The sequence below is a fragment of the Chiloscyllium plagiosum genome, unplaced genomic scaffold (genome assembly GCF_037043375.1).
Source record: "Chiloscyllium plagiosum isolate Xiang-an unplaced genomic scaffold, Cpla_swu_hap1 HiC_scaffold_42, whole genome shotgun sequence".
Taxonomy (NCBI): domain Eukaryota; kingdom Metazoa; phylum Chordata; class Chondrichthyes; order Orectolobiformes; family Hemiscylliidae; genus Chiloscyllium; species Chiloscyllium plagiosum.
The window spans coordinates 6788709-6805101 of NW_028270180.1; the positions used below are offsets into that span (position 1 = coordinate 6788709).

The 16393-nt window shown below is 42.6% G+C and overlaps 1 protein-coding gene across 5 annotated transcripts in view; it reads right to left on the reverse strand.

The window, feature by feature from the left end:
• Positions 1-7518: 7518 nt before the first annotated feature.
• Positions 7519-16393, reverse strand: part of peak1 (pseudopodium-enriched atypical kinase 1) — a 183917-nt gene continuing 175042 nt past the window's right edge. For all 5 annotated transcript variants that reach the window (XM_043680402.2, XM_043680398.2, XM_043680403.2 and 2 more), the window contains one exon: positions 7519-14969. In XM_043680402.2, coding sequence (XP_043536337.2) covers positions 13848-14969 — 1122 coding nt within the window. In that variant the 3' untranslated portion in view covers positions 7519-13847. The remainder of the gene's footprint in view (positions 14970-16393) is intronic.

Genomic DNA, 16393 nt, shown 5'->3' on the forward strand with positions numbered 1-16393 from the left:
TTGACTGATGGCAGCATTTATTGGCTATCCACGTTGCTGTGGGTCTGGAGTCACATGCAAGCCAGACCAGGTAAGGACAATAGATTTCCTTCCTCGAAGAGCATTAGTGAACCAGATAGGTTATTCCCTGATAATTGACAATGGCTAGACTTTTATTCCAGATTTGTATTGAATTCAAATGTAACCATCTGGCATGGTAGGCTTTTGAACCCAGGCCAGAGAACATCCTTGGATGCTGCCAGAACTGCTGTGCTCTTCCAGCACCACTAATCCAGAACATTAACTGGGAGTCTAGATTAATAGTCTAGCAATAATACCACTGTGGCATTACCTCCCCTGAAACTAGTAGAGAAACCCAACAGGACTGGCAGCGTTGTGGAGAAAAGCCTGAAACGTTAACTATGGATGTAACTTTGCTCGCTGAGCTGGAAGGTTCATTTTCAGATGTTTCGTCACCATACTAGGTAACATCATCTGTGAACCTCCGGACGAAGCACTGCTGGTGTTTCCTGCTTTCAGTTTACATGTTTGGGTTTCCTTGGTTTGATGATGTAATTGCCTTGGTGATGTCATTTTCTATGTTGATGTCATTTCCTGTTCTTTTTCTCAGGGGAAGTAAATGGGATCCAAATCAATGTGTTGTTGATAGAGTTTCGGTTGGAATGCCAAGCTTCTAGGAATTGCCATGTGTGTCTCTGTTTGGCTTGTCCTAGGATGGATGTCTTGTCCCAGTGGAAGTGGTGTCCTTCCTTATCTGTATGTAAGGATACTAATGTGAGAGGGTCATGTCGTTTTGTGGCTAGTTGATGTCCATGTAGGACATGACCCTCCCTCACTATTATCCTTACATACAGATAAGGAAGGACACCACTTCCACTGGGACAACACATCCATCCTAGGACAAGCCAAACAGAGACATGCATGACAATTCCTAGAAGCATGGCATTCCAACCGGAACTCTTATAAACAAAAACATTGACTTGGATCCCATTTACCATCCCCTGAGAAAAAGAACTGAAAATGACATCACCATAGGAAATGATATCACCACATGCAATGACATCACCAACCCAAGGAAACCCAAACACATAACTAGAAAGCACAAATAACAGTGCTTTGTCTGGAGGCTCACTGCAGATGTAACCTAGTATAGTGACGAAACATCTGGTAATGAACCTTCCAACTCAGCGAGCAAACCAACATCCAGAACCTCAACCTGAGCTACAAGTCTTCTCAAAACTCACTAATGTTAACTATGTTTATCTCTCCACAGATGCTGCAAGACCTATTTAGTATTTCAAGCATTTTCTGTCTTTGTTTTACAGATTTAATCTCCATTGGGGCATGAATCTGCACAGCTGTGTTAATATAATTATGTTTTCAATTTAATTTTGTGTCAGGGGATAGAGGACCTCATTTAATGTGGATATTGTTCCCAGAAAAGGCGGAGAGGAGATTTGATTAAGCCGCTTAAAATCAAGAGGAATCTGGACACAGCAGTTTTAGCTACTTTCCACTCAACCTGTTTATAGATGTTATTAACAAGCAGGTGGGACTTGAACCCAGTTGCCATTCCACCTTAACAGCCCCTCACTAAGAGTAATTGGAGACTTCCATTGCAGAAGAATTGAGAACCAGATGATACCACTTTAAGGTGATTGGAAAAAGAACAAGAGGTGACGAGAGACAATTTTCTTTCAAATGCAGTGAGTGAAATTTGCAAGAATGATTCCAAAGAAGAAAGTGCTCATAAATGTGGGAAGATTGTAGAAGCTAGGTCTGTTCTCTTTAGCCTGTAGGAGTTTAAAGGGAAATCTGATAGAGGTGTTCAAAATCATGAGTCCAGACATAATAACTATGAAGAGAAACTATTCCTATTGATGGAAGGCACATGTGCAAGAGGACCCTGATTTAAGGTGATTGGCAAAAGATGTGAAGGTGTCATGAGCAAACACCTTTTCATGTGGGAAGTATTTTAGATCTGGAATGTGCTGCCTGAGGGATGGAGGCAGCTCACTGTGAGAGGAAATTGGATTATTCTGTGAAAAGGAGGCTTGAGCAAGGCTACCAAAAGGAGACATGGGAACTAGGTCTGGGATGAAGGGTTCTGTTTGTACTGTACCTATTCCACACTCTGTCATCATATTTGGCATTAAACATATTAATTGTAAAAACAAACTGAACATAGTGTGTTCAGTGTGGAGGGATGGCCTGATGAGGAAAGACTGAGGGACTTAGCCTTCTTCTCTCCAATGAGAACAGACCCAAGAGGGGATTTAATAGAGACATCCAAGATGATCAGAGGATTTGATAGGGTGAACACTGAGAGTCTTTTTTCCTAAGATGATGACGTCAGCTTGTACAAGGGGGCAGAGCTGCAAATTGAGGGGTGATAGATTTAAGACATGTCAGAAGCAGCTTCTTTACTCAGAGAGTGGTAAGGGGGTGGAATGCCTTTCCTGCCAATGTAGTTAACTCAGCCACATTAGGGGTATTTAAATAATCCTTGGATAAGCACATGGATGATGATGGGATAGTGTAGGGGCTTTGATTGGTTCACAGGTTGGTGCAACATCGATGGCTGAAGGGCCTGTTCTGGGCTGTATTGTTCTATAACAAATATTGAATATTTTTCACATTGAACATAGTTAACATGTTAAATTATCTTATTCATTCAGGGATCAGGATGTTGTTGGCTAAGGGAGCAATTTATTGACCATCCCTAATTGCCCAGAGGACAGTTAAGAGTCAACCACATTACTCTGGGTCTGAAGTCACACGTGGGCCAAACCAGGTAAGGATGGCAGTATCCTACCCAAAAGGGGATTAGTGAACCAGATGGATTTTTCCCAACAATTGACAGTGGTCATCCTTGGACTCTTAGTTACGGACTTTTATTGAATTAAAATTCGATTTGAACTCCAGTCCCCAGGACACGACCCGGGTCTCTAGATTAACAACCTAGTGATTGTCCAACTGGAATGGCCTAGCAGTATAACAGCCTGATGAAGGAGCAGCGCTCAGGAGGCAAGTGCATCCAAATAAACCTGTTGGACCACAACCTGGTGTTGTGAGATATTTTAACATTAAAATTCTTCTCTGTCCTATTTCCAGCCCAGTTCCCATGTCTCCTCTTGGGAGCCTTGCTCAAGCCTCCTCTCACAGTGACCTGCCTCCAGCAAACTTTAATCTGGAAAAGGTTTTCATTTTAAAAATTAAAGTCAAAAATAGTTTATTTATTTATTTATATATATGTTTTAAAAAGCGCTCTTCCGGTTTGGGGTCCTACGTCACTTCCTGGAGGCGGGATCAGGGGAAAACCGGGGTTTTTTTCGGCCCGAGGGAGTTTCCGGTTCCGGTGAGCGGGGCGGGGCGGGGGAGAGGTCGCGGGGTCAGTAGTTCCGGTTCCGGCTATGGCCTATGAAGAGGGTGACAGCCGGAGCTGCGCTGTCCGCGGCTGCACCAATACCCACAGCGCCCTGAGCCAGTGGAGGGAGGCGGCCTGCGAGCAGCACCGGCCGCAGCTCCACCGCGAGTGCCCCTGCCTTGAGCCCTTCTGCTTCTACAACTTCCCGAGCGGCGTCGACGAGCGGGGCCGGTGGGTGCAGGCCTTGAGGGGCCGCGGTCTGAAGCTGGTGTCCGGCCCCGACCCTGGGCCCGGGGCCGCCGTCTGCTCCCTGCACCTGGAGGAAGGGACCCTGCTGCTGGGCCTCGGCCTCCGCAAGAAGTCGCGGGCTGAGATCCTGCTGCTGCCCAAGGCCCCGACCTGGGACGAGGAGGAGGAGGAGGCCGAGGCCGAGGCCGAGGAGCGGCGGGTCCGGGAGACCCGGGTCACCAGGGCCCGCAAGAAGCAGCACCAGCAGCGGCACGACGAGCCGAGGCCCTGGCTGCCGCCGTCGCCCTTACCCCCCAGCGGCTCCTGGGAGCAGGCGGCTGTCCAGGCCATCATGCGGCTCCGCTGCAGCTCCAGCCAGAGGGTGGCCCGGACCCTCATCGCCTGCCTCAAGGGGGAGAACGACCACCTCCGGCAGCGGAGCCGCCAGCTCGAGGCCGCCCTGGAGGCCACGTCCCGGCAGCTGGAGCGGCTGCAGCGGGAGTGCCGCTGCCGGGAGAGGGGGGCTGAGCCGGGGCCATCCCAGAGCGCCGAGCCGCTGGAGGCTGTGCCGGGCAACGAGGTGACAGTTGGCTGAGAAGGTTCGCGAACTGCGCTCCCTTTCCCCACCCCACCCCACCCCACCCCACCCCACAGAGAGAGAGACAGACACGCACTGGGGTCTCTGCACACCTACAAAAGCCCCGGGGCTGCTCCACCCCACCCCCCCCCCCCCCCCCCGTTCCCCCTCTCCACCCCCCCCCCCCGTTCCCCCTCTCCACCCCGTTCCCCCTCTCCACCCCCCCCGTTCCCCCTCTCCACCCCCCCCCCCCCCCCCCGTTTCCCTTCTCCATCCCTCTGTCAGCTCACTCTCTCTCTCCCTCCCCATTCCCCCACTCTGATCCAGTCTAGTGCATGAACCATCATCTCCCGCGGCTCAAAGGAAACGGGTAGGCATCCTGCGGAGAAAACACACAAAAAACCACCCAAGGTGTCTGGGTGGGAAAGGACCTCTGATTCCTCATTGACTGAGATTGCAAACCTTGAATTGAAGCTGCTTATCTTGTCCCCTTCCCCTTCTCCCCTCCAATTCTGGGAGATACCTCTTCCTTGTTACTGTGAGGCTGTGTATTCTTTTCCTAATTATTCCAAAAATCCAGAATTGGAACAGTTCACTGTTGCAAATCGCCAGTTTTCTATAGCTTGTGAAGACTGGCTGAGTAGATCCTCTGCTTCTGATCAACATTAGACTAGTCGTCCAACCACAGAAGACACATTTTTGCCTTATTCATGATGTTTCTTGGCGTTGTCCTGGATGGTGTTGACTGCATTTCTTTTCCAGGCAGCACAGTGTCAACCCAAGCTGTGAATGAGGGATTTGACTCTTGCCTAATAGTAGCAGAATTTCAGCAATGGATTTTTGGTTGTCTGCAAGCAGGTGCAGAATGTGAAATTTTTCTTTACACTTGAATGGTTCCTGCGGATCTGAATAGAACATGCAACGCCCAGCAGGACAGTTGGACCCTGCTTCACCACCCTGTCACTAACCGTTCCCTCCAGCTGTTGTCTTCTACGCTACTGCTGGCATTTCACCTCTACAAGTGCATGACTTTAACCAGGACATCTGAACTGGGTTGTCTCCAATTGAATGCTGTTAAATGATTGTTGAACAGCAGAATCATAAGCGATAACAGTTCCCTCTTTTGCAGCTGAATCCTACTGTGTTACACGAGTGGACTGGTAACGTACATTGCTGCTTCTAGCTCTGTACTGTCAGCTTATGTTGGACACGAGGTCTTCAGTGTTGACACTGGGTTGATTTAGCATTGCTACCAAAGTACTTGTGTTGTGCAATATGCATAATTTTCCCCTAGTTCCTAAGACAAGTTTACAGCTGAATATTCCTTTTGGGAATTCCAGCCATAATTAGCACAAAAATATGGTAGCAGCCAAATATTAACTGACACTGCCTGGTTGTGCAAAAAGAAAATCCCAATTGATTCACCAGTATGCTAATGGAAGGGAACCTGCTGTTCTAAGGGGTCTGGCCTTTTGATTCCAGTTTTGTGTGGTAATGGCTTAGCAAACAATCAAGGCAACCCACTGATCTGTACAATTAGGGATGGACAATAAATCTGGCCTTGTCAGTGTCACTGTCATCCTAAATCAAAACTTGGAAGGCCAGAATGTGTAGTTATTTGGTATTGTTCATGGTTAAAATTCCACCATCTGTGACAACACTGAAACACTCAAGATCTGTAAGTTTTATGGCATCATGCATTTGAGGTATTTAATCACAATATAATCAAAGTAATACACAATTTAAGTCTTAGCCTGGCAGCAGTTCAAGCTTTAAAGATTTGAGTTGTACGGTTTCAGATCTTTACAAACTTCAATACTACTAAAATTGGTAGAACCAGCACTCGTGTACTGTGGGACCTGACTGCAAAGGTGTGTTTGTTTACTGTTGGTTAACAGTGAGTGTTAAGATTATATATTAGGATATGCATTCAGATTATTCCGATTTGTGTATATATTGAATTATACTTCAATCTTAACTAAATTGTAAAGCACGCCACACCAGACTCTTAAAATGTTTTGGGAGAAAATTTTGATCCCATTAACATTTACAAAATGTTTGTTCAGTTAACTTTTTTGTCTAAAGACTGTACAGTTTAAAAATTGGTTTGGATTTATGTAAAATTCTGTTCAGATAAATATTTTTTTAAAAGCATCTGTATTAATGTGACACTTCATTAAAAACCTCTGCTGCAATATGTCTTCACTTTATCTCTCCTGCACAGTGCATCTGTCATCACTCGCTTTGAATGTATTTTCTCTCAGGTTATTGGGTGAGGTTCTAACCTTCTCCAGCCTGAGTGACTCTACAAAGCATGAAACAGTTGATAGTTGTCTTGGTACTGAAAGTGTGTTTGTGCCAGTTATTGAACAAGAGGAACATTTGGGAGCACATCACACATCCAACTTCTGGTTATTTTTCTCCCTCAGCTAACCACTCCTTTCTCACTGCAGACATCCAGATCCTGCAGAGAAGTTGTAAGATTGGTGTCTCTTAGGACTGAATGGCCAATGAAGGGTCAACCACATAGATGCAACTCCAGACCTACAGCAAAGTTAGACCAGGTAAGGATGGCAGGATTCCCCTCCCTGTGAACAAGTGAAAAATTGACAAGTTTCATGAATGGGACTAATTTTAAATTTGAATCTCACCACTTATGGTAGGCTTTGAACTAGTGCCCTCAGGTCTATTATTAGCCCACTGAATATACTCAAGTGTCATATCTTCCACAGACAGAGGGGCTTGGTGAGCTAGTCAAATTAAGGTTAGAGGACAGGAAGGCAAAGAAAATGAGGTGTTTAAAATCATGAAGTGATTACATGATAGTGAAGCTGCTTCCAAGGTTGCAGGATTAATAACCTGAAGAGATTGCTTTTTTTTGTTGGGAGAGAAATTGTTTTTTAAAACTTAAGTTTTAGAATGCACTGCTGTTAGGAACTGGAATACTAGGAGAAAAATGGACAGGGTGTGGAATAAGTGTAACTTGGTAGCCTGAATAGCTGTCCATAAGGAGAACAAAAGGAGGCTATTCAGCCCCTCATGCCTGCTCTGCCCATTCAATAGGATCATGGCTGATCTGACATTCCTCATCCAGTGTTTTTCCCTCTTTCCCAACTGATCAAAAATCTCAGCCTTGAATAAACAAAAGGACGAAGGCCCCACAACTCTGAGTTGAGGAGTTTCAAAGATTCTCAACCCTCAAAATAAATTCTATGCGATACAGATACTTATTCTGTTAATGCACATCTTGTTTTCAGTCCCCTTTTTGATAATGTTTCAGTTCTGGATTATCAAACACAGTAACATGCATCTGCCTGTCCATTGAAAACAATTCTCCATGTTGAACTGTTGTCATTTTTTTTAATAAAACATATCCATTTACATGATTGTGACAATTGAACGATTACAGAAATCACACCAGATTAGAATTTCAGCTCCCATTTTTTGAAGTACTACAATTCACACCACATACCTCAGTTTTCAGCCAACAAATCAAAGCAGCAGAACACAAGTTCTGCAATGGCAGGGTGTTGCAGAATACGTACACTGATTATTGTAATACAGTAAATCCAGGCTAGACTATATGAATACTGATGCATTTTCACAAAGAAACAGAGTCCTGTCATCAGCAGTACAGAATACAGAAAGCTATGTGCAATCTTTGGGTCAGTTGCACACAAAAATCTGATTGTTTTCTAAGGCAGCTACAAAAAGGCACCATCTCAAACAACTTCCTCCCCCCACAATTGCTTTAAGATAAAACAAATGGCTTAACAAAATAAGGCAATCTTCAATCTTTTCTGGACTGTGCTATTAATAGAAACAGAGGATGTAAAAAGGTGAATGTCAAAAAAAAAGCTGCAAAATACCTGCAGCTCCGAACTTTGACAACTTGATAACGCTTTCAGTACAGAATGTGTATTTCAACACCCCTCTCATACTTAGAGTGAGATTTTTTTTCCAGGACTTGGAACAACATCTGTTTTCAATTCATTCACAGAATGCAGTCTCACTGACTATTCCTAACTGCCCTCAAAAAGTGGTGGTGAGTCCCCTTCCTGAACCACTGCAGTCCTTGTGGTACAGATATACAGGGCTGTTAGGACATTCCAAGACTTGACCAGTAGTATACTTCCAAGTAAGGCCTGGGAGGTGCTGTCCCTCTACATCATCATATCTTCAATTATAAACTCATGTATTTAGGAAGTTTAAAATTTTCACATTGGCAGAATATCTTCAAGTGGCAATGTATAATCTTAATGCCAAGGAAGCATATTTGTCGAGAACCATTCAGCTAAAGGAACTAAAAATTTATAAAAATATATATAAATGGTAAGAACTATTTTTGTAAACGCAAGTAATTTGGCTAGTTTTGACAGAAGCACATTAATGCTCTCAGATTCTGTATACCAAAAATAGACCTCTTGAGTTACATTATGTGCTATTTCTTTTCTAATACTGCTGTCCATATACCAACTCTATATTCAGGCACTTGACACTAGTACACTTCGGTAGCCACCTTTTCCCCATGACCGTAGTTCGGTTAAGAGTTGGCATGGGATCATTATGACTTCAGTCTTTGCAAGTTTGACATTCATTTGAAAGTTCAAAGGTTAGCAAACACTCTTGCACCATAAACAAGAAATAAATATGGGGCCAAAAACTTGTAATGTCTAGCTTTGCATCTCAGGACAATACAAAGTTCAAGAAGCTTTCCATGCGTTTAAAACAATTCCACCAGCAGCATTTACAAGAGAAATTTAGACAGCTAATGCTCTATCAAATAAATTCCTCAATAGTTTGAACACAAGTAGTTAAGTACGCACACTTTAAACAAAAAAGCTTCTATTTAGGGAGCACCTTTATCATAGCAAAACATCCTGAAGTGCTTCATGGCAGCGTGATCAAACAAAGTTTGATAGTGCTGAATAGGGAGTTATTTGGGCACATGATAAAAGAGGTAGCTTTCAAGGAGTATCTCAAAGGTGAGCATAGAGGGAGGCAGAGATTTGGAAGGAAATTCCAAAGTTTAGGACTAAAGCAGTTGAAGCCACAGTTGCTAATGGTGGAATAAAATTGGGAATGCTCAAGAAGCCAGAATTGTAGCAATGCAAATATCTTGGAGCTTATAGGCTGGAGATTAGAGATAAGGGAGGGCAGGGCCTTGGAGGGATTTGAAAACCATTGTGAGAAGTTTAAAATATAGAGTCATTCCCACGTAGAGTGCAGGTCAGGAGGTAGTGGGGTGATTGAGAACATGACTCAGAGTAAGCTAGGATGCACACAGACATGGAGAATGTACAAATTCCACACAGTCACCCGAGGCTGGAATTGAACCTAGGACCCTGCTGCTGTGAGGCAGCAGTGCTAACCACTGAGCCACTGTGAAGGCATGGATGTGTTCAGAAGCTCATCTCAGGTCAAATATGGCACCAAAGTTGTGAGCAGTCTTGTTCAACATCAGTTGTCACAAGGTGGAAGTTGGTCAATAGAGTCCATCCAATATTCAGTTGGTGGAAATTTCAACTCCTTTAATAATGTAGGGCGACAAACAGTCTGACAATTTCAAGATGGCAGAGAGAACACAAGACAGAGAGGGGAGTTAGAACTGCATAGCATTAGCTGCAGCATCAATTTCTGCCTGGACACTGAAAGGCATCATAGAGGTGATAAATAAGACACAATCAACAATACATCCTTAGGGGATGGGAAAGGTAATGGTGTGAGAACATGAAGTCATTTGTAAGTGATTCTCTGGCGATGGTTGGATATACATAAATAGACCAGGGGTGAATGCAGTTTCATTCAGTTGGATGGGGGAGAGGCACTGCAAGAGGAGGATGTGGCCAAACATGACAAAGGCTGAATTAGAGTATGCTGGAAAAGCACAGCAGTTCAGGCAGCATCCAAGGAGCATGAAAATCGACGTTTCGGGCAAAAGCTCTTTATCAGGAATAGAGGCAAAGGTGGCAAAGACAGTTCATGAAGGATGAAGACGTTTAGCTTTGGTGCATTGAAACAGGATTTCGTTGGGACATTAGCAAGAATCTTTTTGGTACAGAGAGGAGACACAATGTGAGTTTCAGATATACAGTTCTGGAAAAGTGAAACAGATTTGGGAAGTGATGGCTTGTTAAAGGACTATGGAAGGGAAAGAGAGGTTAGAAAGAAGGCTGTAATTTTGCAAAACAGGGATCATAAGCATTGTTTTTAAAGGAGAAAGAAAGACAATGACAGCAGATGAAAATAGTACCTGAGGAGAAAGAACAATTAAAATTCACTAGAATTGGACCTAGGGAAGAAAGTTAGGTGATCAACAGTTCAATGAGAATAGATTCAGGAAGGAGGTGGGTCTCGAGGACATTACGAGCTGGAAGAGGTTGAGGGTGGAGAAGAGAGAAACTAGAGAAGTATAGTTGTTTAGGCTGGGGTTGGGAGGAGACCTGAAGTTGAGTTTAATGGGTAAGTAGGAAGAGAGGGAAGCAGCAGAGGCAGCAAATTGAATGGTCTCAATTTTAATAACAATCTAGTGATATCACCACACAGGGTAAGAGTGAAGAATATGGGAAGATGTAAGGAAATGGTTTCCAAAGGAGAAATCCATTCCACCCCACAACAATCTGGTAATGAATAGCTAAATCAGTTGGCCATCTTTTCCAAACAGAAGGGTCATTTGACCTGAAATATGTACTCTGATTTCTCTCCACAGATGCTGCCAAACCTGCTGAGTTCTTCCCAGCAATTTCTAGTTTTTTGTTGCTTATTTACAGCATCCGCAGTTCTTTCGGTTTTTGTCTACCGTATCCATTAAGTCTGTGTTCCTTCGATATAATGTATTGTAAATGAGGGATCCACCAGAAAGAGGGGCAAATAGTTTTCATGGGGACCAGGACAACAAAAGCATTAACAGATTGGTAGCTGCGTCTGGCGGACAGAAGGCCAGGCAGTTAGGATTTTGAAAGTGCAATTGTAAGTGACTTGGGAGACAGTGTTTCTTTCCCCCAACAGGGACAACAAAAAAGGAAGGAGACGTTAAGGAAGAAAGTGATCCAATCTGTGAACGAAACCATGAGAGCAGAAAGACAATGCAAGATGTCACAGTTTTGTGTATGTCTTTGGTGTTGGGGGGGGAAGATGCAGCTGTGAATACAAATTGGAATGCTTTTATGGAGAGATCAAGAGAAGGATGGCCTGAATCTTATAGAGAGAGAGAGAAAGCACATGAAGAATTAATATGGAGGTTCAAATTACCAAGGAGAAGTATTGGGTTTTGTATACTCCAGCCAATTAGTAAAATACCAGTAAGCTTCCCAGCATTTTCATTACCCTGACTAGCCACAGGGAAAGGTTGGAATTCAATGTAAATAAATGAGTCTGACAAATATCCCCATTCTTTCAAGTGGTTAAAATGCCAATTGTCAAGTGGTGATGATCATTATTTCACATTACAAATGGGGAGAAAGCATAACCTACAATTCTATATAACTTAGGTCTGGGAAAGAATTTACAGAGGTTATTGAAATTCAAGGCATATATGTTCTGCAGATTTCAGTGAGAAATTATGACAGTTGGCCTAAGGGACAACACTTACATCAGGGGTGGCTACAAAACACAATTTGGTCTGTGGTACATGCGATTTCATTAAAGTTCACCATTTGAAGGTGAAATATATAAAGCCAAAATTTCATTCAGTAACAGAAAGCCACAAATCTTTGCTGCATGAATCGGCTTCATTCACAACTTAAGTGTGATCTTGATAGTGAGACAGGAACCTCAAGTTGACATATAAGCATGCCAACAATTGTATGAAGTTATTTTATTGATCATTTTAATGCAGACTTTAGCACATTTGATTTTGTAATTACTTTCTTTTAAAAGGAGGAATCTAAAAAGAATGTCATGTAATATCAGTGAAATATTCATACAATAATATTCGAGGAGTTATTTTGAGGCACAAGAGGCTGGAGACACAAGAGGAGGACTGCTCCATTTGCTGGCAGTCAGTTGAAACAAAAGCATTGCATCCCAGCTCCCACTTATTCCACATAACTGGGTAAAATGCAAATTTAGCTGAGGTTCTATTTATTTTCATTAAATGAGGAAAACAGAAATCTTACCTACTCGGGGCTGGTTAGAGTTATGGTACTCAAGCCTGAGATCACAAAGCCATAGCCAACTAGTTATAACATATGATAGCATGGCAGAAAAAAATTAATCAAAGTCTTTTGCCTCTTTTGACAAATATTCTGATCAGTTAAATTGCTGTTAAGTAATACTGATATATTGATGTAACTATTCCCCTTTAATATTTATTAAGAAAAATATATACTTGATTAGGAAAAACTTTCCACATATACACACACAATCACTTCAGAACACAGGGTGGATTAGAATTACGGTCAACAAATGTGTCACACAAGGCTGCTCCATGAAAGGAAACTTGGCAGCACAATTCAGGACAGTATGCCACTTGAACCGAAGATGCAGACTACTCATTGTACTCTTCACAGGGCACTGGTAATGCTGCAAACAGGCAACATCCAGGTTGACCTCATGTTCCATTTCAGAAACTACATTTGTTTTGTGATTATTCGCACCCTTTGGTTACAATTTTCATGGTATTGCCCTAAATTTCCATGAGGCGTACTGACACATTCAGGAAGAGACTACTAACTGAAAAATTTCTGAAGAGGTACCAGTGAAACTACTGCTGTTAATTGGAGTCTCCTGTTCAGTCAAATGATGCCAAACTCACTGATCTGCCTTCAAATCCAAACAATCCATGTATTAAATAATCCAAGCAAGGAATTGTTAAATTGTTATTATGCTAAAATGACTTTTTATTATTTTGAAAGATAAACTCAGCTATATTTTTACTGCAAAATAAAACTGGCAGAGACAGGAAATATAGATTCTGTATAAAAAGCCATGCTTGAGTTTTATTACGCCTATCTTAAGTGCAATGAAATCACATCAAGTAGCTATCACCAGAAAGACTTCCAAAGATATGACCACCATACAGTGAAAAGATTTGCACAAATTCTAATGCTGCATCCCTAAACAGCAACATACTTAATACCACCATCCTCCAGTTTCACTTAACTCCCATCTTTTCACCCTGGTTTGTTTGTTTGTATTCTTAGTGTTTTCGTTGGGATATCATAACACGACAACATGGGGTTCCAAGTCTTCCATGATTGCCACTGACACCACTCTACAATGGAGCAGCGACCAGACTTAGATCAGCAAAACAAGTTGTCTGATGGCAAATATTTTCTCTCCACTCCTAGCAGCCCAAAAGATTACATTTGTTTGACAATCTGCTTTTGTGCAACTGACCCATTAATGCATTTTTCACAAAGTGGCTGTAGTTTTGTTTTTTCAAGGCATGATATAAGTAAACATACAAATTGTCATAGCTTCATCAACAAACATCCAAGCATCCGTTGTAAGAGCAAGTTAGAGCTTGCATATGTGCCTAAGAAAAAAAATAACAAATATTTGTTGCTTAATGTAGGCATCACTTTCCAAAATGTAGAAATCTATTACATACACTTTAAATACTGCCATTTACAAAGTCAGAACATTTACAAAAAATTGCACATTAATCCAAATTTGGTAGGAGAGAAGGGAAGAGGAAGGCCAGGAAGGGAAAGCAAGCAGCAGTCACACAGGTTACTGGAGCTGGAGGAGCTTCACAATATGACTGAGGGATTCCACTGAAGCAAAGGCTAAGTACTGACAACAAAGCCAGACCTCAAGGTTAACACTGCACTCTGTATCGATGGCTTTCTCTGCAAATTTGATCATAAGTAGCGTTCGTTTTAGGTCCAGCCAGCTTTGCAATACATTATTTCTCTCTACAGTGCTGTTGAGGGAGTTGAGTGTCTGCAGCAAGTCATCGCGTGGTCCCCATAGGAGGCACTGCAAGTAGACTTTGGCATCTGAAATGAGGATGCGCTCTGAGGGATTAGGATGCAGGAGAAGACTTGCCAGCTGCTGCAGCCCCAGGGAGTAGACAGAGCGTATAGGGATGGCAGGTAGGTCTGTTCGAGTGTATTCCTTCTCTTTGAGTTCTGGGTTTTCTTCAAATGGATTAGGTAGGTGCAACATCTCATAAATGAGTATACCTGTTTGAAACTCATCACACTTTTTGTACTGAGTGATGGTGATGATCTCAGGAGCTAGCCGAGACTGATCCTTCAAGGCTTCAAGATCTACCACCTGACTTTTCTGCTTGGCCTGGGAGAAGTTACTGACAATCAGTCGGGCCAATTGTGCATTTGGATTGGTGTTTTCAGATTCACAATTTCCTGAGGTTCCTTGTCGACATCGCACCAAAAGCAAATTCTCCAGCCTCAAGTCACAGTGTGTAACGTGATGTGGCTTTAAGTGATTAAGGCCAGCACAGAGTTGCAGCAATAGTAAGCATACTTGTCGCTCATACATTTCAGGGTTTCTGCTGTGCCGTGGTGCTGATTCATGCACAAAGTCAGCAACAGTCTGGTATGGGACCTCTCGAGTGATAACCACCACTCGGCTTCTGTGTTTACTGGACGCTCCCTTGCAGGTGGGGTTGTTGCTTTTTATAGCACTTGAAACATCTGAGCTATCTTCATTTTCCTCCTCTTCTAATACTGGGGCGTTGGGATCCTCCCATGGAAGCATACGGACTGGGACCTCAGCTAGGAAGTGCCCACAGTCCTGTTGGATGTTGAAGTGAACAGCAAGGCTCTGTCTTACAGCCAGACTGTGGTAGTATAGCTGTTGGGATGCTTTAGCTTGACTTTTACAAATCTGGAAAAAGGATACAAGATAGGATCAGTGAAGAGGGTAACTTGCTCAGTGAACACAAAAATCTAACACCATTTCTAATGACACAGAAACTCCTGGAGCTGCATGTTGCCACCACCAGATGGAGCTTCATAATTTGCGAGTAGCCACAGCTATGCAAGAATAACTTCACATTTACATGATGTTGAGATGCTGGTGTTGGACTGGGGTAGACAAAGTTAAAAATCACACAACACCAGTTTATAGTCCAACAGATTTATGTTGAAGCACTAGCTTTCGAAGCACTAGCTTTCATCAGGTAGTTGAAGAAGGAGCAGTGCTCCAAAAGTTAGTGCTTCCAAATAAACCTGTTGGACTATAACCTGTTGTGTGATTTTTAACTTTACATTTACAGCACTTACCCGGAACTCAGCACAATCAGATCTTTGACCAAATGCAAGGCTTCATCGATATGAGACCCCTCTTCATCTAACCCCAATATATTTTACAACATGTCTTTGCCCACTTTTTGTGAAATGCCCTTTTTACTATGTTTTAAGTAATCTTTGTGACAGCTAATTCCACATTCTAACCAATCTCTGGGTAAAAACATTTTTCCTGAATTGCTTGTGGGATTTATTAGTGACTATATTATATCAATGACCCTCTAGTTCTGGATTTCCCCACAATCAGCACATTTTCCCCAAGTCTACCCTAGAATTTCACATACTTGTATTAGGCTTTCAACTGTGACCAACTACCTGACAAGACCTATGTGGAGAGCAAGTAGAAAAGTTTCTCTCACACATCCAACAAGAGACAAGTGTTACCATTCGGACACAGGATCCCTGCTTGATTTACCCTCTCTGAAATATTTAGTGTCTTTAATATGGGAAAAGACCCCATTTACTTCTGAGGCATTATATCTTCTTTTTAAATGATTAAAAATTTAAATTAAATATGGTCAAAATGGGAGTTGAAGAGGAACTTAAAATAGGAGAAGGATAAAATGGTTTTAATGATGTAATTCCAGACCATTAGGCACAGATGGCTGAAGACTTGGAGGTTAATACTGGGGCAAGTATAAAAAGGTATATATGCTATTGGCCAGACAAAGAAAATTCTAAGAGGGCATGTGGATGTTGGGCAGGATGATAGTTAGAGATAGGGAGACACAAAGCCATGAAGAGATTTAAACATAAAAAATATTAAAATTAGTGTGGGGGATACTGGTCAGTGGAAACATGCCTCTCCAGTGTGCGAGACATGATGTAGTGTAGGGTATGAACTGAAGTTTACAGAAGATGGACAATGTCAAGAGAACAATGCAACAGTTGCTAGACCACAAAGTATACTGGAAAGCAAATGTACTTTGTATGTTTTTTAAATATCACAATTAACAGCAGCCAAAGCAGAAGGCAAATAACAAACAACCCATTCTCCTAAGC